The 25,374-nt window shown below is 36.7% G+C and overlaps 1 protein-coding gene and 1 long non-coding RNA gene across 8 annotated transcripts in view; one reads left to right on the forward strand and one right to left on the reverse strand.

The window, feature by feature from the left end:
* Positions 1-25,374, reverse strand: part of VPS45 (vacuolar protein sorting 45 homolog) — a 70,283-nt gene that overhangs the window by 5,235 nt on the left and 39,674 nt on the right. For 5 of the 7 annotated variants that reach the window (XM_082474859.1, XM_082474862.1, XM_082474857.1 and 2 more), the window contains one exon: positions 23,290-23,421. The exons of the other annotated variants lie outside the window; for them this stretch is intronic. In XM_082474859.1, the coding sequence (XP_082330985.1) occupies positions 23,290-23,421 (132 nt within the window). The remainder of the gene's footprint in view (positions 1-23,289; positions 23,422-25,374) is intronic. 7 annotated transcript variants of the gene reach the window in all.
* Positions 145-21,303, forward strand: LOC309667591. The gene is made up of 2 exons (XR_014267825.1): positions 145-919; positions 1,250-21,303. It is a non-coding gene; the product is annotated as an uncharacterized lncRNA (long non-coding RNA).

Here is a 25,374-nt window from a genome sequence, read left to right on the forward strand (position 1 = left end):
GTCTTAGACCTGGAAGATTCTAGGCTTAGAAAATTTAAATTCCAAACTCCTTTGCAAAAGAAGAAAATGGTGAAGTAGAGGGAAAGGAGTAGAAGCTAAATTCATCTATTCCTCTACTGAACACCTCTGTTATACTGGCACTTGGACAGGAGACACTTTGAGGTCAGAAAACAAGCGTCAGGAAATGAGGCAGCATTGTCTTTTATTTTTGAAAGATAACACAAGAAGTTATTGATTAGGGACTTTTAGTAAGAATGAAACAAACATGCTGGGAAACCCTATAGGAATTTATGAGGTGATCTTTGCTTCACATGAGACTCCTACATGTGCAAAGGAAAGGAGTAACTTTCCTGAAATTATACTTAAAGATCCTCCTCTGTGTATCAACAAGACCCACATTCTCCTTTTTTTTTTTTTTTTTTAATTTTAGGTGTTTTAGGTATCTTTTTTTAAACAATTAATTTAATTTATTATTTTTGGCTGCGTTGGGTATTTGTTGCTGCGCACAGGCTTTCTCTAGTTGCGGCAAGCAGGGCTACTCTTTGTTGCAGTGCGTGGGCTTCTCACTGGGGTGGCTTCCTTGTTGCGGAGCACGGGCTCTAGGCACACGGGCTTCAGTAGTTGTGGCTGACGGGCTCTAGGGCGCAGGCTCAGTAGTTGTGGCGCACGGGCTTAGCTGCTCCGCAGCATGTGGGATCTTCCCGGACTAGGGCTCAAACACGTATCCCCTGCATTGGCAGGCGGATTCTTAACCATGGCGCCACCAGGGAAGCCCAAGACCCCACATTCTTGACTGCAAAGAGAAAACACTATTTGTATTTGCCAGGCCTAATTTTGTTCCCAGGGCCATTGTAGCTTTTTAAAAAGTATCTATTTGGGGACTCTGATGAGTCATTGCAGAATGCTTTAAAAATTATAGGTGATGGGGCTTCCCTGGTGGCGCAGTGGTTGAGAATCTGCCTGCCAATGCAGGGGACACGGGTTCGAGCCCTGGGCTGGGAAGATCCCACATGCCGCGGAGCAAATGGGCCCGTGAGCCACAATTACTGAGCCTGCGCGTCTGGAGCCTGTGCTCCGCAACAAGAGAGGCCGCGATAGTGAGAGGCCCGCGCACCGCGATGAAGAGTGGCCCCCGCTTGCCGCAACTAGAGAAAGCCCTCACACAGAAACGAAGACCCAACACAGCCATAAATAAATAAAATAAAATAAAAATTTCCCTAAATAGTATTTAAAAAAAAAAAAATTATAGGTGATGAACATATTGGTATCTGTACCCCAAACTTTAGACTATGCTTAAAAACAACAAAAAAGAATGATTTTTCTTTTCTAGATTTGTTTTAAATCAGTCTTACTTAAAAAGCAAACTCAAAAATCCCCTTCCCCTGTGGTACTATAATCCAATTCAATTCAGCTCAGTTCAATTAAATTTAACAAGTATTTACTGAGCATCCATTATGCGGTAGGCACTGAACTAGGTGTACATATGAACACTTGTTATGACTCCTAACTTTAAGGGGCTCTCAGAGAGATACACAATCACAATGCAACATGAGAGATGGCATAAACAGTGATGGTACCAGGAGCTAATCTAGTGGATTAGCGCTATTGCTTGCCTTGGTTTGTGCTGTCATCAAGGGTGCTTTCCCAGCTCTATGCAGAGAAGGAAGGTGGGCAGAAAAAATCCCTGATTTTAAAAAGTCAACCTCAAAAAGTCTTGCATCACACGTTGAAAAACAAGTTTCTTCACTTTTAAGTCTTTGGTAAGGGACTAGACACTAACATTTATAGGATTTTAAATTTTAATTACTAAAATAATTGAGCTGAACAACTGTGTTCCTAAACAAAGTTACATCTTATAACAAAACTCTATCTTATCTATCTATCTATTTCCTCTTTTTTTTTTAACTATACTCCACAGATAGAAATTACATGTGAGTTTCTTATTATAACAAAGACATTGGAGGAATTTAGAATCAAATCTGAAGAGTGGTATGATGAAAAAATCAATGGACATTCTGGGGAGCAGGAAAATAGAAAAAGACTTACAGGAAAATAATGAGAAAATAACCCAAGATATTTGCCTTAATGGAGTAAAAAGCTTCTAATTATAGCCAAACACTTAGCTGGAACATAGGAATTAGTGAGCGAGAAGGATAAGATGGAACTTTTATTTTTCTTTTTAAGACTTATTATTATTTATTTATTTTATTTTTGGCCGCGTCGGGTCTTAGTTGCGGCACACGGGATCTTTCATTGCAGCGCATGGGCTTCTCTCTAGTTGTGGCGTGCGGGTTTTCTCTTCTCTAGTTGTGGCCCACGGGCTCCAGAGCACGCAGGCTCTAGCTGGGGCGTGCGAGCTCAGTAGTTGTGGTGCGTGGGCTTAGTTGCCCCACAGCATGTGGGATCTTAGTTCCCCGACCAGGGATGGAACCCATGTCCCCTGCATTGTAAGGCAGATTCTTTACTACTGGACCACCAAGGAAGTCCCAAGATGGAACTTTTTTTTTTTTAAACATTTTATTGGAGTATAATTGCTTTACAATGTTGTGTTAGTTTCTGCTGTATAACAAAGTGAATCAGCTGTATGTATACATATATCCCCATATCCCCTCCCTCTTGCATCTCCCTCCCACCCTCCCTATCCCGTCCCTCTAGGTGGTCACAAAGCACCGAGCTGATCTCCCTGTGCTATGCAGCTTCTTCCTACTAACCACCTATTTTACATTTGGTAGTGTATATATGTCAGTGTTACTGTCTCACTTCATCCCAGCTTACCCTTCCCCCTCCCCGTGTCCTCAAGTCCATTCTTTATGTCTGTGTCTTTATTCCTGTCCTGCCCCTAGGTTCATCAGAACTTTTTCTTTTTTTCTTTTTAGATTCCATATATATGTGTTAGCGTACGGTATTTGTTTTTCTCTTTCTGACTGACTTCACTTTGTATGACAGACTCTAGGTCCACCCACCTCACTACAAATAACTCAATTTTGTTTCTTTTTATGGCTGAGTAATATTCCATTGTATATATGTGCCACATCTTCTTTACCCATTCACCAAGATGGAACTTTTAATACATCAAAATACTGATTACAGTTGTCAGAGCTACCGCTGTGTTTTATACCTCTTTGCTTTTTGCACATACTACTCCCTCTGTCTAGAAAGCTGTCCCACCCCTCTCGCATTTTATCTAGTGGAACGATGTATCTTTTAAAACCCAACTCGCTCTCAGAATATTCCTCTAGGAATTTATTTGTATACATGTCTATTTTCCATGTAAGCCTATGAGTTTTTTGAGGGCGCAAGTAATACATGAATACATTCTTTTTGTAAAAGTTTTAAATAGTATACATAAAGCTCAAGTCTTCCTTGACTCTTCTTCTCCCCATTAGTCTTTCTAGAGATAACAATTTGATCAACAGACATTTATTAAGCACCTATGTGCCAGGCACTGTTCCAGAAGCTGTGAATATAGCAGTAAGTGAAGTAAAAAAATTCTGCTCTCATGGAATTTATATTCCACTGGGGGAGGAGGGAAGATAAGCAAAATTGATAAGTAAAATATAATCGTAATAATAATGGTGAAAACATATCACTTACTATATGCGAGGTACTATTCTAATGAGATAGAAACTATCCTACTTTACAAAGAAATTGAGGCACAGGAATCAAGTCTTATATCTTGAAAGTGACCAGGTTGGGATGCAAACCCAGACAATCTTGTTCTCTTATTCAAGAGAACTCTCCCTAGTATGTTAGATGACTCTCTCTAGTATGTTAGATGAAGAAAATGCTATGGAGAAAAATAAAGCAGGTTTGAAGGAGACTTGGAGGTGATAGTGGTGGTGTGAGATTTTAAATCTAGTGGTCAAGGAAGACCTCACTGAGAAACTGACATTTGAGCCAAGACTTGAATAAGGCAATGGAAGGCATATCTGGGAGAGGAGCAAGTGCAAGGGGTCCAAGGCCTGGTACGTTCAGGGCACAGAAAGGAGGCTGGTGTGGCTGGAGTGAAGTCGGGTAGTAAGAGATGAGATTAGAGAGATTAAGGGAAGGGGATGGAGGGGAGTGTGAAGATGAGATCATGTAAGGCCTGGTAAGGATTGTAAGAATTTTGATTTTTACTTTAAGTAAGATGGGAAACATCTGGAGGATTTTGTGCAGAGATGTGACATGCCCTGAATTACATATTTTCTCAGGATCGCTCTACTGCTGTATTGAGAACAGACTATAGGGGTTAAGGGTAAGGCAGTTGTAATGATCCTGATGGGAAGTGATGGTGGCATGAACCAGGGTGGTAGTGGTGAGGGGGCCTCAGATTCTGGACACACTTTGAAGGGAAGGATCACAAGATTTACTGGTAAATCAGGATGTAGGTGAGAGAAAGAGGGGAGTCACGAAGACAACAAGGTTTTTGGCCTAAGAAACTAGAAGAATGGATAAGTCTGAGGGGTATTATATTTAAGAAGAAATATCAGAAGCTTGGTTTGATCATTGTTAAATATGGATGTTTATTAGACATTCAAGTAGAAGTGTCAAATAGTTGGATATATAAATCTGGAGTCTGGGGGAGAAGCTCAGACTAAAAATAGAGGTTCTCAATGGGGAAGGGTGTCATTTTATGCCCAGAGGATATCTGGCAATGTCTGGAAACATTTTTGGTTGCCATAACTGCTGGAGTGCTACTGGCATCTGGTGTGTAGAGGCCAGGGATGTTGCTGACCATCCTATAATGCACAGGACAGTTCCCCACAACAAAGAATTATCTGTCCTCAAATACTAACAGTGCTGAAGTTGAAAAACTCTAGACTAGAGATGTAAATCTGGGAGTCATTATAGGATAAAATTTAAAGCCATGAGACTAGATGGGAGTGAGGTGCAGACAAGAAGAGAGGTAGTCCAAGGACAGAGTTCCAGGAATTCCAAAAACAGGAGAAATGAACAAAAGAGACAGAGAAGGAATGGCAAGTGAGGTAGGAGGACTAAGAGAGTACAGTTTTGGGAAGCTAAGTGACAAAAGTCTTTCAAAGTGAAGGAACAGATCAACTGTGTCAAATGCTGCTGGTATGTCAAGTAAAATGAGTACTAAAAGTTGACTCTGACTTTAGCCATGTGGAGATCCCTGGAACCACTACAGAAGCAATTTTGGGGATTGATGGGCATGAAAGCCTGAATGGAGTGGCTTAAGAGAAGAGGTAAGGTTTAAAAGAAGATGGAGGTTTAAGAGAACATATAAGGAGAGGAATCAGAGGCAGTGAGTAAAAACAAGTCTTGAAGAATTTTGCTATAAAAGAGAACAGAGAAATAGTATGGAACGTGGAAAGAGATAGGAGGTTAATAGAAGGTTTTTAAAGATGGGGAAAAAACCTAGCATGTTTCTACGCTTCTGTGAATGATCCAATAGGGTGGGAAAAACCCATTCAGGACTGACAGAGGAGCAGGTTTGGAGTGATGCCCTGGGGTAGGTGAGGGGATGGAATCTGGCGCCCCAGTAGGAGGGCTGGGCTTAGCCAGGAGCATTCTCCACTGTGATGTGAAGGCAGAGGATAGCAGCGGTAGCGGGAGCCGTGGAAGTTCTCTTCTAATGACTTCTCTTACCAGTTAATGTACACCTCAAGTAATAGCTTCTTAATGTGTGTATCCTTAGTATAAAGCAGATGTTGAATTAAGTATTTGCTGAAGGAATACATGAATCAGATTCATATTTTTTAAAGAAGTTAAGACCTCAGCTTAAATGTCACCTATCGTGCTACACTTTTCCTAAATATTCAACAGCAATTTTGTCAGGAGTAAGCAAAAAAGGCTGGCATTCAACATTTATGTCGGAAAATATTAGGAATCTCACACACACAGATCATCTTGCTCCTCACTGGATGTATATACTTTACCCAGAAAGAACTCATTATTTCTCAAATGGGCGGCACCTTTCCCCACCACCTCCTGTCCTCAATTATGCTGTTTTCTCAGTCCTGAATGCTCTTTCTTCCTATGGAAATCCAACTTACTCTTTAAGGTCTAGCACAAATGCTATCTCCACTGTGAAGCATTTCCTGATTACTCTGCCAGAATTAATTATATCTATTTTGGATGCATTTTATTTAACTTACATACATTAACACTTCTCAAATTTCTGTTCCTAAGAACCCCTAACAACAGAAGACAATGAATTTATTAGTCCTGAGGGTACAGTCCAAATTGGTTTACCAGCTTACATCTTTCTTTGAGGTCTGGTATTTTGTTTTAAAAATACATAACAATTTTGTTACTTTTCATAAAAGGACTTTTTAAATTTCAACATAAACATATTTTTGATAAGGAATTTACCAGTTAAATTATTTAATTCTATCCCTGAACATCCCCTCCCCCCAGCAATTCTAAGAAAACAGACACTCCAAAAGATGTGTCATGTTTATTTTGTGCCTTTGTGTGTCCCTGGTACTAATCATATCCTAATTTGAGAAATACAGATTTGTTTAAGTCCCCCATCTGGACATAAGATCATCAAAGATAGGGACATCTTATTTTCTTTGTATTTTAGGCCCTGCTTTGGAAGTGTACTTTATATAAAGCAGCTACTTAATAAATATCTTCCCTCTTGCTCCCAAACAGTATAATCATAACATTCTGTCAATATCCTTGGCTCACATGTTTTTTCTTGCTGCTCTTTGACTGAAGCAATAGTAATAGCAATAGTAAACAAAACAAAACAAAACAAAAAACCAACAACTCAAATATCTATGGACAGCTGAATGGAGAAGCAAGCTGTGGTATGTTCACACAGTGGACTGGTACACAGCACCGACAAAGGAATGAACAAGGTTACATGGAACAATACAGATGAATCTGAGAAGCATGTTGAGTGACAAAGTATGACATAATTTTTTTATTAAGCTCAAAAATAAGTAAAACTAAACAACGCATTGTTTAGAATTAGTGATAAAAATACGACTCTCCCCATCAAAGCAAGGGAATTAAACACAAAATTTAGGATAGTGCTTACTTGTTGTAGGGAGATAAAGGATGTAATTTCAGCAGATCACACAGATAGATCCATGTTATTGGCAGTTTTCTAGTCCTTAGGTGAAGGATCCAAGGGTATTCATTATATTATTATATTTTCTAACTTATATTTACACATACTCTTTAATAAAAACATATTAAGATAGAATTAAGAAAAAAAGCTTCTATATCTATAGGGTTTCTATACTCTGAAGTTTCTCACAATCTTTAGCATACTAATGTGAATATCTCTCCTTTCCAGGAGGATACAGTGATTTTTCCAAACTTAGCTGGCTAAGAATCTTTTTAAATGGAATATCTATCAATATCTCCCCTAACAAATTTTCTATAGAACAGACCTTGGGAAACACTGAATTAAGATATAAGATATTTCCTTGATTATAACCAATTCCATTGAGGTTACTTTACCCCATGATACTTTCTTACAAACAGTGTAACTGCCTATTAAAAAATGTAGCTACTCCTTCCCAGTTCCCACCTTAGTACTGGACACCTGATTTATGAAAAAACAAAAAGCAAAGCAAAGCAAAACAAATAAATAGGAGCCCTTGGTCCTACTTCCTCTCCCCCTGTGAAGAAACAGGACAGAAAAGCAACCAATGGGATTCTGCATGTATCCAGCACCGTGCATGTGTCATTCACTGGAGTGTCATGGGAGGAGAAAGGATTATCCTCATGGTCCACAGGGCAAAAGATGGACTCCTCAAAGACTGAACCGCCTGTCATATCAGTTACATAAAGATATGAAAGGAGGTTATCATCTGAGAATGAAGAGAGCTACAGATGTACTTTCTCACCACTGGGAACATTCAAGACCACGTCAATTTGTCAGAGCAACCACAACTAGAGGAGTAGAATGGTGACCGCCATACCAAAACAAACAAACAAACAAACAACCCCCCCAAACCCAACAAGAAACAAAGCTCCAAATAACCTATCTGTAGCAAACATGATTGTTGAAGACTCTGTGCAAGTCTATTAATTATAGAGGTACTGAGTCTGGAGGCTTCAAAGGGGAAATTTGTGTGAGCACAAATGGAAATCAAGCTACTAAAGCTTTTTCTCCAAAGACCACAAAAGTCACCTGGAAATTGGACTACCGTCAGAGTAAATTTTACCACTGCCCCAGTATATTCCTACCTGGCATAATAATATAATTCTGCTCCTGAATTACGTTAAAGTAGCTTTCAAAACAAGTGATTTGGAAGTATGGGTGACAATAGAGGTGGTGACAATGAGTATCCAAAGTCTTTTTTACTTTACTTCCCCCAAATGTAACAGTAATAACAACAGCAGCAGCAAGCAACACATATTAAGTGCTTACCCTGCACCAGATTCTCCTCTAATATTTTATATATATCACCCAATCATCATAACAATGATATAAGGAGCTATTATTACCTCCATTTTACAGTTGAGAAAACTGAGGCCCAAAAAAGTTAAATAATTTGCCTAAGTTCATACAAGTGGACATATGACAAAACTAGTATTTAAAAAAGGTAGTCAGTCTGTCACTAGAGCCCTTGCTCTTAATTGCCGTGCTACACTGTCTCTTAGAGCAAAGAGTACAATAAGGTGATTTATAAATAACAGGTCTCATTCAAGCCCAGAAATTCTAATGATAATCCTAGTGAAAGAACTTATGTCCTAAAGGATGCATCATTCAATTGGGGAAGGTAATACAGTTTTGCAGGACTGTGTAGAGGATAATCAACTACATACTTTACTACTTAATAATCCCAAGGGACATCAAATTGACCTTTAAAAATTTGTAGAACATCTTAATATTTTTCTCATCATTAAAAAACATTAAAATGTAGATAACATAGGAAATAAAGAGTAAACGAGTCACTCGTGTGTCACTACACAGAATTAGCATTTCTGAGCTTTTCCTTTCATTTAAAGTTTTTTGTCTAACCCTAAAGTTTTTTGTCTAACCCAACAAATCCTGAAACAAATATGCAAACACTGGAGAGGGTCTTACATACTACACAAAAAGGCACATCCTACAAACTTGTAAAAGATAATATCATTTTCCTAAACTGCAACCTTCTGGCTGCAAGAGACAGAAACCCATTCAAACTAGCTTAAGCAAAAGAAAAAAAGTACTCAACGACATGGGGGTGGGGGTCTATCACTGAACCAGTGTAAGATCAGTGCCTCATAAGAGGCTGGAATCTGGAACTGGAGGCTGCTTTGAAACCAGACAGTACTACCTCTCTGACTCTGTCTCTATTTCTGACTTTTTCATTTATTGGTCTCTTCTTTAACTTCGCCTTATTTATCTGCTTTTTTCTTCTTTCTTTTGAGTTGAAGTAAAATGTTTAACTAATTTTCTCCATATAAATTGATGATTTTTTTCTTTTCTTTAATCTATTTTTAAAAAATTATTAGTTTTATTTGTTTATCTTTTGGCTGCGTTGGGTCTTCGTTGTTGCGTGCGGGGCTTTCTCTAGTCGCGGTGAGCGGGGGCCACTCTTCGTTGCAGTGTACAGGCTTCTCATTGCGGTGGCTTCTCTCATTGCAGAGCACGGGCTCTAGGTGCGTTGGCTTCCGTAGTTGTGGCTCACAGGCTCTAGAGCACATGCTCAGTGGTTGTGCCGCTCGGGCTTAGTTGCTCCGTGGCATGTGGGATCTTCCTGGACCAGGGCTCAAACCCGTGTCCCATGCATTGGCAGGCAGATTCTTAACCGCTGCGCCACCAGGGAAGTCCCAAATTGATGATTTTTAAAATTTGTTTATTTTTAAGAATCAGGAGCAGTTAACTTCAGGGTTGAAAGGGCATGGTGTGAAGCTATAAATGTAAAATTTTTCTGGCTGGCAAATTAGTATTTAAGCATCTTAAAAATGTTAATATTCTCTGATGCAGTAATTTCATCTCAACATTGCTAGTAGCGCATTGAATCTAGGACCACAAAAATCTGAACCTGAATTCTAGCTTTGCACTTCCTTGCTATATGACCTAAGGCAAACTACTTAATTGTCTTCTCTTAATGTTCCAGTTTCTTCACTTGAAAATTGGAACCACAACAATATTACCTTTCGAATCACGAAGATTAAATGAGATAATATATGAAATGAAGTCAGCAGATTGGCATATAGTATATGCCCAATTACTATTATCCCAAGTGAACAAATGGACAAGTGTGTAAAGATGTATATAAAATCATGTTTGTTACAGCACTGTTTATAAGAGTAAAAAAATTATAAACAATGAATATCAAAAAATATTTGTTTTGTTCACTGCCATATATCATAGGTGCTCAATAAGTACTTGTTGAGTGAACAAAAAACAGGATTGGTTAAATAAGTTGTGGCACAATTGGACAAGAGAATGCTATTCAGTTATTAAAAATGACATATATACGTATTTTCATTGAAAGTACACGTATAGTATATTCCACTTTATTTAAACATACATGTGTATACATTAATAGGAAAAAACCTAAAAGGGCATACATCAAGATGGTTGACATTTCCAATGGTGTGATGGTGGTAGTATGAATATTTTTATTACCTTATTTTTGCTTAACTGTATTAAATTTTTTTCCTATAAGGATTACGTATTGATTTTGTAACAAAAAGCTATTTTTAATTAAAAAATATGTTTCAATGTACAAATAAATTGGAATCAGGGGACACAGATTTGAATCTTGGCTTAAATTTAGTTTTTTTAAAAAGCATCTTGTTAGAGTTATTCATTTATATGCCTATTTTTCCATTAGACACTGCGATCTTTAACGACATAGAATATGTCTTCATCTTTCTAACACCTTGCACAGAACTTTACACATAACAGCGCTCAATAAATGCTTGTCAGTGACAGGTGATGCACTCCATCACAGCTCTTGGCAATGGTGTTTTAACACTTTGGTTACAGGAGAAAAGGAAACTCTCCCAAAAATCTCTACCAAGAGATGGTAGATGGTGATGGTTCCAACAGTTTCAAAACTGATTCTGAAATACCTACAAGTGAGGAAGTGTCCTCTTCCTTTGAAATGTAAATTCTGTCACAGGATCCTAATTTTTCAGTAAATAATTCAGAGATCAAACCAACTCGTGGTTATAGGAGAAGGTCCAAGTTTCTAGAGTTACTTGTTTAGGTAGAAATCTATAAAGAACCTGTTGATAATATGAATCGGCATCCTCCCAGCTTCAACTCTATCTACAGAAATTCAAAATGCCAACTGGTTTCTAAGCTCTAAACTGTACTCTCTACAAAAAAACACTAATGTCCTGACTTTGTCAGAATTATGTTATTACCAAAGCTCAGGCATCATCTCGGGTAGTAATGAAACTAACAGCTGCCACTAGTTAATCGAGTTAGTCATTTTTATACAAAGGGCAACACTGTCTTAAATCTCATTCTTAATTATCTCTGGATGACAGAAATCTTTAAACAAAACTAAATGATTCCTTACTTTTATACTGTTTTTTCCCTGCTTTGGTTTACAATATTTTTTAGTAGGCAGAAAGCTTCACATATTTTCCATTAGGTAAAAACATATTTTGCTATCTTATAAGTGACATTTATAAGCAAGGGATTTAAAAAAATTATAGCTAGATAAATCTTCCTAAAATATTATTTCAACTGAGTGCCCAGATTGGAAACAAACTGAGTTCAATTCCAGCTTTGCCACTTACTAGCTCTATGACTTTGGACAAAGTACTTAACTACTCTAAGTCTCATCTGAAAAATAAGGTTGATGATAATAATAAAAATACCTACCTCACTGGGTTGTTATGAGAATTAAATAAAAATTTAATGAATAAAGCAGCACTATCCAATAGAAATGCAAAGCAAGTCACAAATGTGAGTGGCTATGTAATTTTAAATGTTCTAGTAAGCACATTAAAAAGGTAAAAAGAAATAAGTAACATCAATTTTAATAGCATATTTGACTTAATCCATATATCTAAAACATTATCAACTTAAAAAATTATTAATGAGATATTTTACACTTTTTGTGTACTAAGTCTTTGAAATCCAATATGTATTTTATACTTGTGGCACACCTCAAACTAGACTAGCCACATTTCAAGTGTTCAATAGTTACAAAGGCTAGTGGCTACATTTTGGATAGCACGGGTATAAAGTATTAAAACCGTGTCTAACACATAGTATATGCTAAATAAATTTTACTTCTTAGTGTCATCATAATCCCCTCTTAGGAGTTGCTATGCATCAGTGTTTCTCAAATCATGTGCTCGTAACATCAGCTAATATCTGGTGGTTCTAGGGCATGTCACTAAATAACAGTGAAATACATAGTAAGAAAACTATTTCTTTTTATCTTTTTAGCTTTCTATCTTTCTAACCATATCAAGGAAAAAATGTCAGTTTGGTACTACAGTGCTTTGTTTTTTAAAATTTTAATTTTTTAATTGAGATATAATTCATAGGCGATAAAATGTACCACTTTTAAGGATATCATCTGATGATTCTGACAAATGTATACAGTCATGTAACCATCTCCTTGATCAAGATATAGAACACTTCCAACACCTGAGTTAGGGCTTCTAAAAAATCAAGAAACTAAAAAAAAAACCTCAGTAACAACAAGGGCCATGAAGTCAACCCCATGCCCTTGAATATATAATGTCAAATTGCTTTCCAGAAAAGTTATGGATTTACACTTCTACTAGCAATATTTGAGACTGTCTCACTGTACATTTATCTTGAGGAAATATTCAGAGATAGGACAAGGGTTTATCAATATACAAGATGTTTACTGCGGTATTTATATCAAGCAAAAAATTGTAAACAATCTAAATGTCAAATGGTAATGGTTAAACAGAGATACATCCTTAAAATTGAAACTATAGAGCCATTAGGATCATTTTAAGTAATTTTAATAACATGGTAAAATGTTCTCAGTATAATTAAAAGTGGGCAAAACAAGTACAAAACTTTATAGACAATGTAATGTGATCCTTATTATGTCAAAAACAAACATAACACACACAAAACTCAAAAACCTTCAGGTAAAGAAAAAAACACTAGGAGAAAATATACCAAAATATTAACAGTGGTTAGCTCTGAGTTGTGTGGTAGTATGAATGATTTTGACTATTATATTTAATTTTTTTTATTACAATGAGCATGAATTACTTGGGGGGGTGCCTATTTTTCTTCATCTGTCTTTGCTAGTTAGAGAGAAAATAACTGAAAAATGAGACCATTAATTATTGTGCAGGCTTGTTAATGAGGGTTTATTTGAATCCAGTAGTGTTATAGAGAACCTACTATGTGTAGTCATTATTATTGGTTTGAAAGGGAATCTGGCAGTAAGAGGATTGTTGATCTAGGGTTACTTTTCCTCCGTGTCAAAAGTCTTAAGAAAGTACTGAACTGACTGACAGCACTGGGAAAGACTAAAGAGCTCTCTTCATCCACAGTTCAGGCAGGGCTCAGGTAATGTTGGCAGCACTACTGACTAATACATTCACCTCACCTCCCTTTTCTACCCCACTTCTATCCTGTTTCTGAGAAGACAGAGGGATTTCTTCTATTGGGAGAACAATTCCATCCGTACTGATCTGGTTCTTGGCCTCTCAGCTCACACAGCTAACCTAACATGTCAACTGCTGCCAGCAAGGACCAGAACTCTTTAACACTGATTGACTTGTGAAGTGATAAGGCAAGCCAGCTCAAAACCCAAACCAAGATGCTCATTTATTTGCAAGGTACGATCATGTGCTTCAGAAACACAACAAGAATAATGACTCAGTAGGTGAATACGTAATGGGTATAGTTCATTTATATATGTCTAGGAAACTTGCATTTTTATAATAACCCATATTCATTCTGAATATTTTAAGATAAATAATACTTCTCAATTCATATTAACTTGATCTCCAGGGTGATTCTGCTAAAATATAAGTCAGATGCCATGGTTCTACTCAAAACTCTACAATACACACAAAAACTTGTACACAAATGTATATAGCAGCATTATTCATAATAGCCAAAAGGTGGAAATGACTCAAATGTCCATCACTGACATATGGATAAACAAAATATGGTATTTCATTTCACACAATGAAATATTATTCATCCGTAGAAAGGAAAGAAGTATTGATCTAGGCTACAACATGGATGAACCTTGAAAACATTATACTAAGTAAAAGAAGCCACTCACAAAAGACTATATATTGTATGATTCCATTTATATGAAATGTCCAGAACAGGGAAGTCTATAGAGACAGAAAGTAGATTAGTGGTTGCTTAAGGCTGGGGGATTCTTTCTGAGGTGATGAAAATGTTCTAAAATTGACTGTGGTGGTAGTTGCACATATCTGCGAATATACCAAAAACCAATGAATTGTATACTTTAGAGGGGTGAATTGTATGGTATATGAATTTTACTTCAATAAAGCTGTTAAAAAAAACCCCCAATGTCCTACAATGCTCTCTAACTCATAGTGAAAACCAGTCCTCAAAATAGTCTACAAGGCCCTCCACGATCAGGCGCCTGATACCTCCCTGACTGCAACCCCAGACTCTTCAGTCTCCTTGAACACACTGCATGATCCTGCCTTAGGACACAGCGCTGCTGTGCCTGAGATTCTCTTCCCCGCATCTGTTTTTGGCTCATTGCCTCACCTCCTCCAAGTCTTTGCTCAAATCTCTTCTTAATGAGGCCTTTCCTGATACCATACTGAGTAGTGTGACTGAACCCTACTGCCTCTCTTTTCACCTTGCTCTGCTTTTTTCCCCCATAGAATTTATCATCTTCTGATTTACTATAAAATATACTTATTTATTAAGTTATTGTTTATTTCTGTCTCTGCATTAAAATGTAAGCTTCTTGAGGATTAGGATATTTGCTTTTATTCACAGAGGTATACCAATATTCAGTAAATATTTGCTGAAAGAGTGAATGAACTATTGACTTTATGCTCTTCTCATTTGTTCAATAAATGTTTATCTATTCTAGAACTCATAACTAGGGCAGTATTACTTCTGACTGTTTCACAAAGACTTTGGTGAAAATATTTGTGGTGAGTAGAACACCCATGTCATATATAATTTCAGAAGTTGAAATTTGACTTATTCCCCGCTAACTGAGGATCTATTAGGCCAGTATGACTAATGAGACAAATGAAGAGGGAAGTAGTAAGGGCCAGGGGGAAGTATATCCATAAGATGTGCAAATACTGACACAGGAGATGACAGTCTGCACACTGCAAACCTGCATGGACCCCAGAGACATAACAGACTAACTGCTTAGGGCAAGCACTTGCATGTGTTCAGGCCACTGCTGAATCTATTTACCTAGATCCTTTTTCAGGGCAGGTTCTCTGCTTTGAAAAAGGCATGAAAATTATGCCTGTAAAGAGGTCCCTGTGATCAGTTACTATCTTTTATTTCTTTGATTTCATTATGTATAAAAGGAGAAGGGAAAGCAATACAAAATTCATATTAAACTTCATATGGCTATGGAGAGAGAAGAAAATATTGACTACCTCTCTCCATTCAGAAGGCAGTTTTATTAAGAATGTTGCTAAGGAGATAATTAGTTTCTGCAAAGTTCCTTGGTGTCTTAGCAAACACACACCATCTATTTTAACTATTTGTTTAGTGTTTAAAGCTAAACAAAGATAATTACAATTACACATCATCAGAGCAGGTCCTATAGAAACAACTCATATAACTACAAAAGGCCTGTAGAACTCTGTTTCACTGTGATCAGTGCTTGAAGCACTGAAAAATACTGTCACAAAAGAACTATTTTAAAGAAATAAGGTACTTAAGAGAGAGCAGCTGAAATTAGAACTCTAAATGGCAAGTTGAATTTCAGATTCAACTAATGTATATTTCCTTTTAAAATCTAAGGGACATTTTAAGTAAAACAAAAAACTTAAGAAATAAAAAATGTTAGAATTTTCAATGCTTTCACAGAGAATGGCGACCACATTTAACATGGAATAATAGTCCTTTATTCTTAAAAATAAAGCAGATATTTTATAATTTAAAAAAACCCTCTAAGTGACATTTATCTTCAGCTACCTCCTGGCTTAAAACTTAGCTTACTTATACACAGGCCCTATTCTCTCACCAAAAGTTACTTTCATTTCTGGAAATACATACGTCAGGGAGGGAAGGAAAGAATTGCTTTTCATTTTTTTGTTTTGTTTAACACAGATTTTGTTTCAATTCACAGTGAAGGCAATCACAATGTATTTTAGAAACAGAAGGTATCCCAGGATGAAGGCTGTTCAAATTGCTACATGAGAGGTTCATGTGATTTTCTAAGATGCAAGAGACGAGTTTTGACCCATCTACCTATTACATTAAGTATCTTGCTCCAAATCGTAAACTAGTAAGTGGTAGTGCTGGGATCTGACTGCAAAATAAATCTGTCATAATCGCAGATTTTATTTAATACATCAGGGAAATCAAGTGACCTGTATCACAGAAATATCTTGCAATAGGTATTTCCCACTCTGGAAGGATAGTAGCTTCTATATCAGCATATAACACTCTGAGCTACAAGATATGATTTCTTTTTTCTTTTTTTTTTTCAGTTGCACCGCAGGGCTTGCGGTATCTTAGTTCCCCAACCAGGGATTGAACCCGGGCCATGGCAGTGAAAGCGCGGAGTCCTAACCACTGGACCGCCAGGGAATTCCCAAGATATGATTTCTTTTCTGCTTATTGCAATGCTCACCAGTCCAGATCTTTGTGGGGCATATCATATTTTACATAATTCCAAGTATAAAAAGAGGGCACGGAGCTTCCCTGGTGGTGCAGTGGTTAAGAATCCGCCTGCCAATACAGGGAACACAGGTTCAAGCCCTGGTCCAGGAAGATCCCATATGACGTGGAGCAACTAAGCCCACGAGCCACAACTACTGAACCTGCATGCCACAACTACCGAAGCCCACGTGCCTAGAGACTGTGCTCCCCAACAAGAGAAGCCACCGCAACGAGAAGCCTGCGCACTGCAACGAAGAGTAGCCCCCACTAGCTGCAATTAGAGAAAGCCCGCGCGCAGCAGCAAAGACCCAACACAGCCAAAAATAAATAAATAAAATAAATTAAAAAAAAAAAAAGAAAAGCTTAAAAAGAGGGCACTCATCATGGCACATCTAAAAGTATACTCTGTTTCCTGGTTGCCATAGTCTCTCAAAATAATACTTCTGTATGGTAGAGTTTTGAGGTTAAGGCTGTGTCTTTGTCACTTATTCCTTTGGACTTTTAAGAAATAATCCATGTATTACATAGGAAATTGCACAGACTCCCACAAAAATTAAACCCTAACAATTCACAGAAACAAATTGTTCAACTTCTCCCCCCATATTTTATTGCTGCTCACAGCAGCCCTACTATATGCAGGTATAAAACTGAGTTTTAAAAAATATTAACCTTCCCATTTACTGAGAGTCTGGGATTTCAATATGTATTAAGAGTTGTGAACTCTTAATTACTTAACAGTCTAGTAATACCCAAGGTAAACCACATTCATCATGAAAATTGAGCCTTTCCTCTAAAAGTTCAAACTGTTGCTTTCAATTACTTAAGCCTTTACAATAACTGGACTCTGAAATACAAATTGCACTATCTTTTTACTGATAGTGAAAAATTTCACTATTTACTTATTGCTGGAGGCTATATATTTATGAAAGTAAATTTAAAAAACCAGATTTTGGAACATTTATGTATCACAAACATTAAATTTTTTCCAGGTTGGTAATTACCATAGCAACACCCTCTTCCTAAAAATTTCATTGATCGGGGACCAGTGAACAATCCCATTCAAGATTTTATTGACCCTTCTATTGCTTAAGGATATCTGCTCAAATGTAATTTAGTGTACTGCTTAGCATATTGTTAGGTCAGACAAAGAAATACTGAGCTGGCTAGTTGGAAGAATCTAGTATAAAGCTTTCACAAAGCTGCCTTTTTTTTTTTTTTTTCTGCCTTTCTTAATTTTACATTAAAGATTATTTTCTCAGGACCTGGGACACTAATTTAAGGAAAAACCTAGATGTTTAGGTTCCCCCCCCCCATTTTTAATAGTAAAATGCAGTTTTATTCACAGTACTATTAATTAGCCAAACATATATGCATTTTTATTTGTATGTAATATGACTAAATTACAAAGAAATATATAAAAATCTTTGCCAATCTATCTTTCCATCTAAATCCAAAGTATTTTCAAAATTGAGATACAGATGTTTAGTTTTAAACGTCTGTTTCAAGTTAAAGAGAAAATGCTATAGTTCTTTTTTTTTTTTTAATATAAATTTATTTATTTTTGGCTGCTTTGGGTCTTAGTTGCTGCACGCGGGCTTTCTCTAGTTGTGGTGAGCAGGGGCTACTCTTTGTTGTGGTGTGCGGGCTTCTCATTGTGGTGGCTTTTCTTGTTGCGGAGCACGGGCCCTAGGCGCGCAGGCTTCAGTAGTTGTGGCACGTGGGCTCAGTAGTTGTGGCACGTGGGTTTCAGTAGTTGTGGTGCACAGGCTCCGCAGCACGTGGGATCTTCCCAGACCAGGGCTCGAACCCGTGTCCCCTGCATTGGCAGGCGGATTCTTAACCACTGCGCCACTAGGGAAGCCCGCTATAGTTCTTAAGTATGGGCCATGGGGCTACAAATACTCAGTGGGAAATATTAACTCGCAGAAAGATCATTTAAAAGTCAATTAGTGTGGGCTTCCCTGGTGGCGCAGTGGTTGAGAATCTGCGTGCCAATGCAGGGGACACGGGTTCGAGCCCTGGTCTGGGAAGATCCCACATGCCACGGAGCAACTAGGCCCGTGAGCCACAATTACTGAGCCTGCGCGTCTGGAGCCTGTGCTCCGCAACAAGAGAGGCCTTGATAGTGAGAGGCCCGCGCACCGCGATGAAGAGTGGCCCCCGCTCGGCGGAACAAGAGAAAGCCCTCGCACAGGAACGAAGACCCAACACAGCTAAAAATAAAATTAAAAAAAAAAAAAGTCAATTAGCCTTTCTGAATTCTGATATTAAAGCCTATTTAAAAGCAGATAATTATATATGCATTCATGAGAGAACTCATTTAGATTAAGAAAATAAAATCCATTATGCCTATCTAGTAATAAAACATTTTGAACACTAAATTATTAAATATTATTTAGAGAACAATACAGTGTCAGGCATTCAAGTAATACTTATGAAGGAAATGCATAGTGATTAAAAGCATGGACTCTGGCTTTGAGTCTTGGCTCTAACTCTTAGTAGCCATGTTTACTTGGGCAAGTTATTTAATCTCTCTGCCTCAGTTTCCATATACAGAGTGGAGATAATAATAGTACATACCTTATATGAGGATTAAATGACTTAATATATGTAAAGTACTTAGTAAAGTGCCTAGCACATAGTAGATGCTCAATAAATATTTATTATGATTATTTTTATTAGCAGCAGCAGGAACAAAGGGAAAAACTTGCATAAAATAGTTCTGATAGTATTGTGTCACTCTGTGCTCAAAATTATTTAATGGTACCCCACAGACTACTGAATTAGGTACAGAATCCTCAGTCTGACATTTTAGGATGCACGGTTAAGCTTCCAAATACTACCTAAGAGTTTTCAAATTAGAGTAAACTTCGCATAATGTCATTACCATTTTAAACTTTTCCAAGATCATAACCACACTTATACTTCGACTTCTGAAATCAAGGCCAACTAGATAAGGCGAAATTAAATAAAACACATAGAAATGCTGGATAAAAAATGACCTACATACTTTTAAATGAATAGCTTTACCTCTTAAGAAATTAAGGGAAATCTCCAAGAGTCATCACAAAAAGGGAACCAAAATTTAGGTTGATAAGTATAAACCAATGCTTGCGACTACCCGATAGGTATATGCCAATGTTCATAATATGCCAATGTTCATAAACAAGGGCACTGTATTTTAACAGCTGCAGAGGGTCAGGAGACAGGGCTTAGGCCTCAGTAAGAAAGGGAATTAGAATTAAGACTCGCATAATGTAGAGGCCCTCACTGAAAAGAGAGAATAGAAAAACAAAAATCTTCTATCTGCACAGGAAGATGACAAGGAAACTTGAAAATAAACCAGTATAAGCTCTGCATGGTTCAGGAACCCTTCAGTACAGAAATTAATATTAAAAAAAGCTCTGAACTGATAATACTCTTTGGGTACCTGGCATAAATGAAAGACAAACTATGCAGAAGAGATATATCTTCAACTTAGGCTCCTCATGAGTCCTGCGAGTCTTCTTTAAGATAACTCGTAATACAAAATTACATGCAGAAATGAGCCATCATGAGCTAATGTCAGCAGACACAACAGCAGAATTAGACCTCCAAGTACTTCAGATTACAGAATTAATGTGGTTAAAGAAAGATCTGAAAAGGATTTGAAAACATGAGAAGAGAAGAAATTAATGAAAAATCAGGCAAATCTGAAAAAGAAGCAAATAGAAATTACAGGTGTAAAAATATTATCTTTGAAATTAAAAACTGAATGGACAAATTAAACACAGATTATACATAGCTGAAGAGAGAATTACTGAACTGAAATACTAATGTGAAAAAAATTACACAGAAGGCAGCACAGAGAGATAACAGGTGGATAATATAAATAAGAGGTTAAGTGACATGAAAAATAGATAAATGCCTAACATATAGCTCCCAGGAGTTCCAGAAGGAGAGAACAGAATAATTGGGGAAAAAATGCAATATTCAAAGAAATAACAACTGGAAAATTTCCAGAAATTATGCCAAACGTGTATTTTCATACTAAGTAACATAAATAAAAATAAATCCACATTTAGATACATAATACTGAAACAAGAACACCGAAGACAAAAAGATAATCTTAAAAAGAGCCAGAGAAGAAAATATTGCCTACAGATGAAAAACAATTGTATTGAGAGTAGACTTCTTAACAGCAACAATTGAAAATAGTATTCCCTTGTCTTCTTTTTTTTGGGGGGGGGGGCCACACGGTACTGGCATGCGGGATCTTAGCTCCCCAGGGATCGAACCCACGCCTCCCTGCAGTGGAAGCATGGAGTCTTAACCACTGGACTGCCAGGGAAGTACCAGTATTCCACTGTCTTCTGATTTCTAAGTGCTGAAAAAAACTATCAACCTGAAATTCTAAACTTAGCTAAACTAAGATATTTTTAGACAAAAACGTCAAGTTGACCAGAACCTGAAAGAACTACTAAAAGAGGTTCTTTAGTAAGAAGAATATTGGATCAGAAAGAAAGGCCAGGATGAAGAGGGGGGAGAGGCAAATATGTAGGTAAATCTAAACAAATATTGACTATTGAAAATAATAATGATTCATTTGGGGATTATAAAAACAAAGTGGAACCAATATGCTGGACAATGATAGCTTGTAAGTTGGGAGGAAGGTGATTAGAGATTCTTCTAAGGATCTGTTTGCGAGAAAGGTAGAAATAGATTAATTTTAACCACTGTTTCTTCATTCATTCAACAATTACCTTTTACGGACAGGTAAAACTAATCTATAATAACAGAAGTCATAATATTATTTTGTGTGGAGTTGTGCAAAGGAGGGGACATGAGGAATAAGGGAGGCTTCTAGAGGTACTGGTAACATTCTATTATTTGATCTGTGTGGTGGTTACATAGATGTATTCACTTCGTGCTATTTCATGGCTTATCATTTGTATACTTTTCTGTATGTAATGAAGTATGTACATGTAATATTTCTATAAAATTTATAAAAGGAAACTACTGCACAGTTTACACCAAAATAAAATTTTGATAGATTATAAATATATAACTTTAAATACAAGTCCTAAAAATAATGGAAAAAATAGAGGTTAGTATTTATATAATCTTGACTGGGAAAGAACTTTCTAAGCATGACATCAAAGGCAGAAATCACTGGTAACTTTGACTACATAAAAGTAAAAGAAAGAAAAGTTTTATACAACAAAACACGGTGAATAATATAAAACAAAAATATCAAATAGAGGAAAATATATTTTGCAAATATATAATATTAGAAAAATGGTCACTATCCTTAATTATACAGATATAATTCTTGCAAAGGATATGAACTGGCAATTCACAAACAGAAATATATAAATGGCCAGTGAGCTCTGGAAATTGACCAAGAGGTTAACTAATCTGCCTAAATTCACAAAAATAGTAAGAGGGAAATATTCAAATCCAGCCAATCTTACCTTTCAATTAATATTTGTTTAATGAATGAATGATTATATATTTAAGACTATAAGATGTTTTTATCATAGACCACAAAATGTAGGTTATAAAACAGAATGTACAATGAGGCAAATAATAATACAAAGTGAAAAGTACACAAACACCTCTAACGCCTCCCTGTGTATCTATGTATACATGGCTCAGCATGGATCTCCCAGGGTCCCAATCATTAAATTCAATTATCATGCTGTCGGTCTCTAGTTTCCTCCTCATCCTCTGTCTTTCCTACTCTTAGTTTCCAAATTAATCTTCCTAAAATACTATGACCTTCTTGTAATTTTACTGCTTAAAACTTTCAATGATTCCTCATTTTCTACACAAGAAAGTAGAAAAAAATTCCTCAGCATGGAATTCAAGACCTTCTACAATTATGGCATTCAATCAACATTTTCACTTATTACACACATTCCAGCTAATTGACTACTCGCTGTTCTTTTTCTGTGTATGTTGCCTGTAGCTTTCTGTAACTTGTTCATGTGGCTAAATCTGCCTAAAATGTACTCTCCCTCCATATGTCCATTTTTTATCCAAGGCTCAGGTTATACACTATCTTCTCCATGAAACATTTGCTAGTTTCTCTTAGCCACTCTGAGAATCCATGGCTCTTTTACCTCTCTCTCCAGGCACTTATTTTCTTACTTCTTATGTTCTATCTTTCCTAATAGACAATGACTTACTTGAGGCAGGATCTTTATCTTCTTCATCTTTGTATTCTTCTTACTAAATATTTACTGAATGAATGTACTTAATCAACAAAACAGAAAAACTCACAGAATTCAATAGCATTATGTTTGGGTATCTTTAAAATGCCAGTCTGTTCCTTGAACATAGGAAACAAAACTGTTAACAGTGCAGGTTGGTCATTACGCTCCAGGTCTTTGACCGAATTAAGTGATTTATGAATTTAATAGAGTATACATCCTTCATCTCACACAAACTCTAAATTATTCTATGAACTGATGCATTTTGGTCTACAGCAGTTTGGTCAGCACTGGCCTTACTTTTCCTAGATAAAGGGAATTTAAGCCTTCCTCTCTGGGAAAGGGGAAAGAGTTATAGGACTGAATGTTCTCCCTTACCTTTTCGTGTTATGCACAGTGGTTCCCCCCAGGACAGTCCTCACTCCAGGAGTGGTACGGTTCAGGTTATAAACTGTTAGAGCCTCTTCATAGGTGGCTCCTCCAATTATAAACACAATGATATCCTGAGGTCTACAATAATGAAGGAAGTTAATATCACAGGGTAAGGGGGAAAAAAGGCAAAATTTGCTGTTACTATCATATACAAAGTTTTAATTTCTGAATCTTTCTTTTTTGGTAAAGGAAGCAGAGTTAAAGCAGAATAGAATAAAAGGTTTAAAAAAAGTTTTAATTATCTGAAATTGGCAGGAAACAGAGCAGGAAATGCTGAATAGTGATTTGCTTTCTGTTTATGAGCGGATGTCATAATTTCTGTGCTGTGGATTTCAGAATAGCACAATAGTATTTGCTGGAACCAAATGTAGGAATATTCTTTTATATTCAAGAGGCTGAAGAGTACTTCACTGTGATATGGTATCAATATAGCAGTAATTTATGCTTGTACTACACATCTCCTTTCATGTATAAGCCGTTCATCAAATACTTAGTACAGTGTCATTACAATGGCCTCTGTCCAAGGACCTCAAAGTATTTTGGAAAGTACTGGTATATTTGGATGTCCCCATAACACGGCAACAAGAAACATTTAGTATTTTGAGTGCAAAAAAAGAATGGGATACATAAATTAATGGCGCTTCTAGAAATCCACCTCTTCTTAAAATCTTTGTTCCTCAATCCTTTGATAAACCAAGAAAAAGAAACCATGGAAACAAACAAAAAACCCGTGGGTGTAGTTTTGATATTGGACATGCTGACGCATCAGCTCAGTCACTAGCCTCATTTAGGTTGCACTGTGTAGTTTTACGGTGTTTCAACCTTTATCAAAATAGCTTTATAACAAAAGTGAGTGGTCCTCCTATTAGATCCTTCTGAAGATATGAACAAGAAGGAGATCACATTATTTTCAAAACTGTTTAAGTTTGCCTTGTTTTTCTTTTCTCATGTCACCAAGAGAAGATAAAATTACTTAATCTTAGTAGGCAAATAATTTTGTTAAATCACTTACTGGCCATTATTTAAAATGACATCAAGCAGAAGCAACCATTTTGGAGGTTATAGCACAAAACTAAATAGAAATATCTTTAGTCAAAGGATGTACATGCTTATGTATAAATCATGGGAAAAAAAACAACAACCAACCCTACATTTCCTTTCTGTTTGTCTCTCTGTCTCTTTCTAAAACACCTTGAAGGAATCACTAACTGAGAGAGTATTTGTTCTTGTGGGACTTCATGAAAACAGAATCAGATGTTGTGGCTATTTAAAAATGTTCTGGTGCAGCCACTATGGAAAACAGTATGGAGGTTCCTCAAAAAACTAAAAATAGAGTTGCCATATGGTACAGCAACCCCACTCCTGGGCATATATCCAGACAAAACTATAATTCAAAAAGATACATGCACCCCTATGTTCACAGCAGCATTATTCACAATAGCCAAGACATGGAAACAACCTAAATGTCCACTGACAGATGAATGGATAAAGAAGATGTGGTACATATATACAATGGAATACTATTCGGCCATAAAAATGAATGAACTAATGCCACTTGCAGCAACATGGATGGACCTAGAGATTATCACTTACTAAGTGAAGTAAGTCAGAAAGAGAAAGACAAACACCATATGATATCACTTATATGTGGAATCTAAAATATGACACAAATGAACTTATCTATGAAATAGAAACAGACTCACAGACATAGAGAACAGACTTGTGGTTGCCAAGGGGGGGAGGGGGGATGGGGGAGGGATGGACTGGAAAGTTGGGATCAGTAGATGCAAACTATTACATATAGAATGGATAAACAACCAGGTGCACAAGGAACTATGTTCAGTATCCTGTGATAAACCATAATGGAAAAGAATATAAAAAAGAATATATATTTGTATAACAGAATCATTTTGCTGTACAGCAGAAATTAACACAACATTGAAAATCAACTATACTTCAATAAAAAAAGAACTTAAAAAATAAATATAAGAATGTTCAGATAATCTCTGAATTGCAGAGATACCCAACAAA

Source organism: Balaenoptera physalus (assembly GCF_965194825.1).
Source record: "Balaenoptera physalus genome assembly, chromosome: 1".
In the NCBI taxonomy this organism is placed as follows: Eukaryota; Metazoa; Chordata; class Mammalia; order Artiodactyla; family Balaenopteridae; genus Balaenoptera; species Balaenoptera physalus.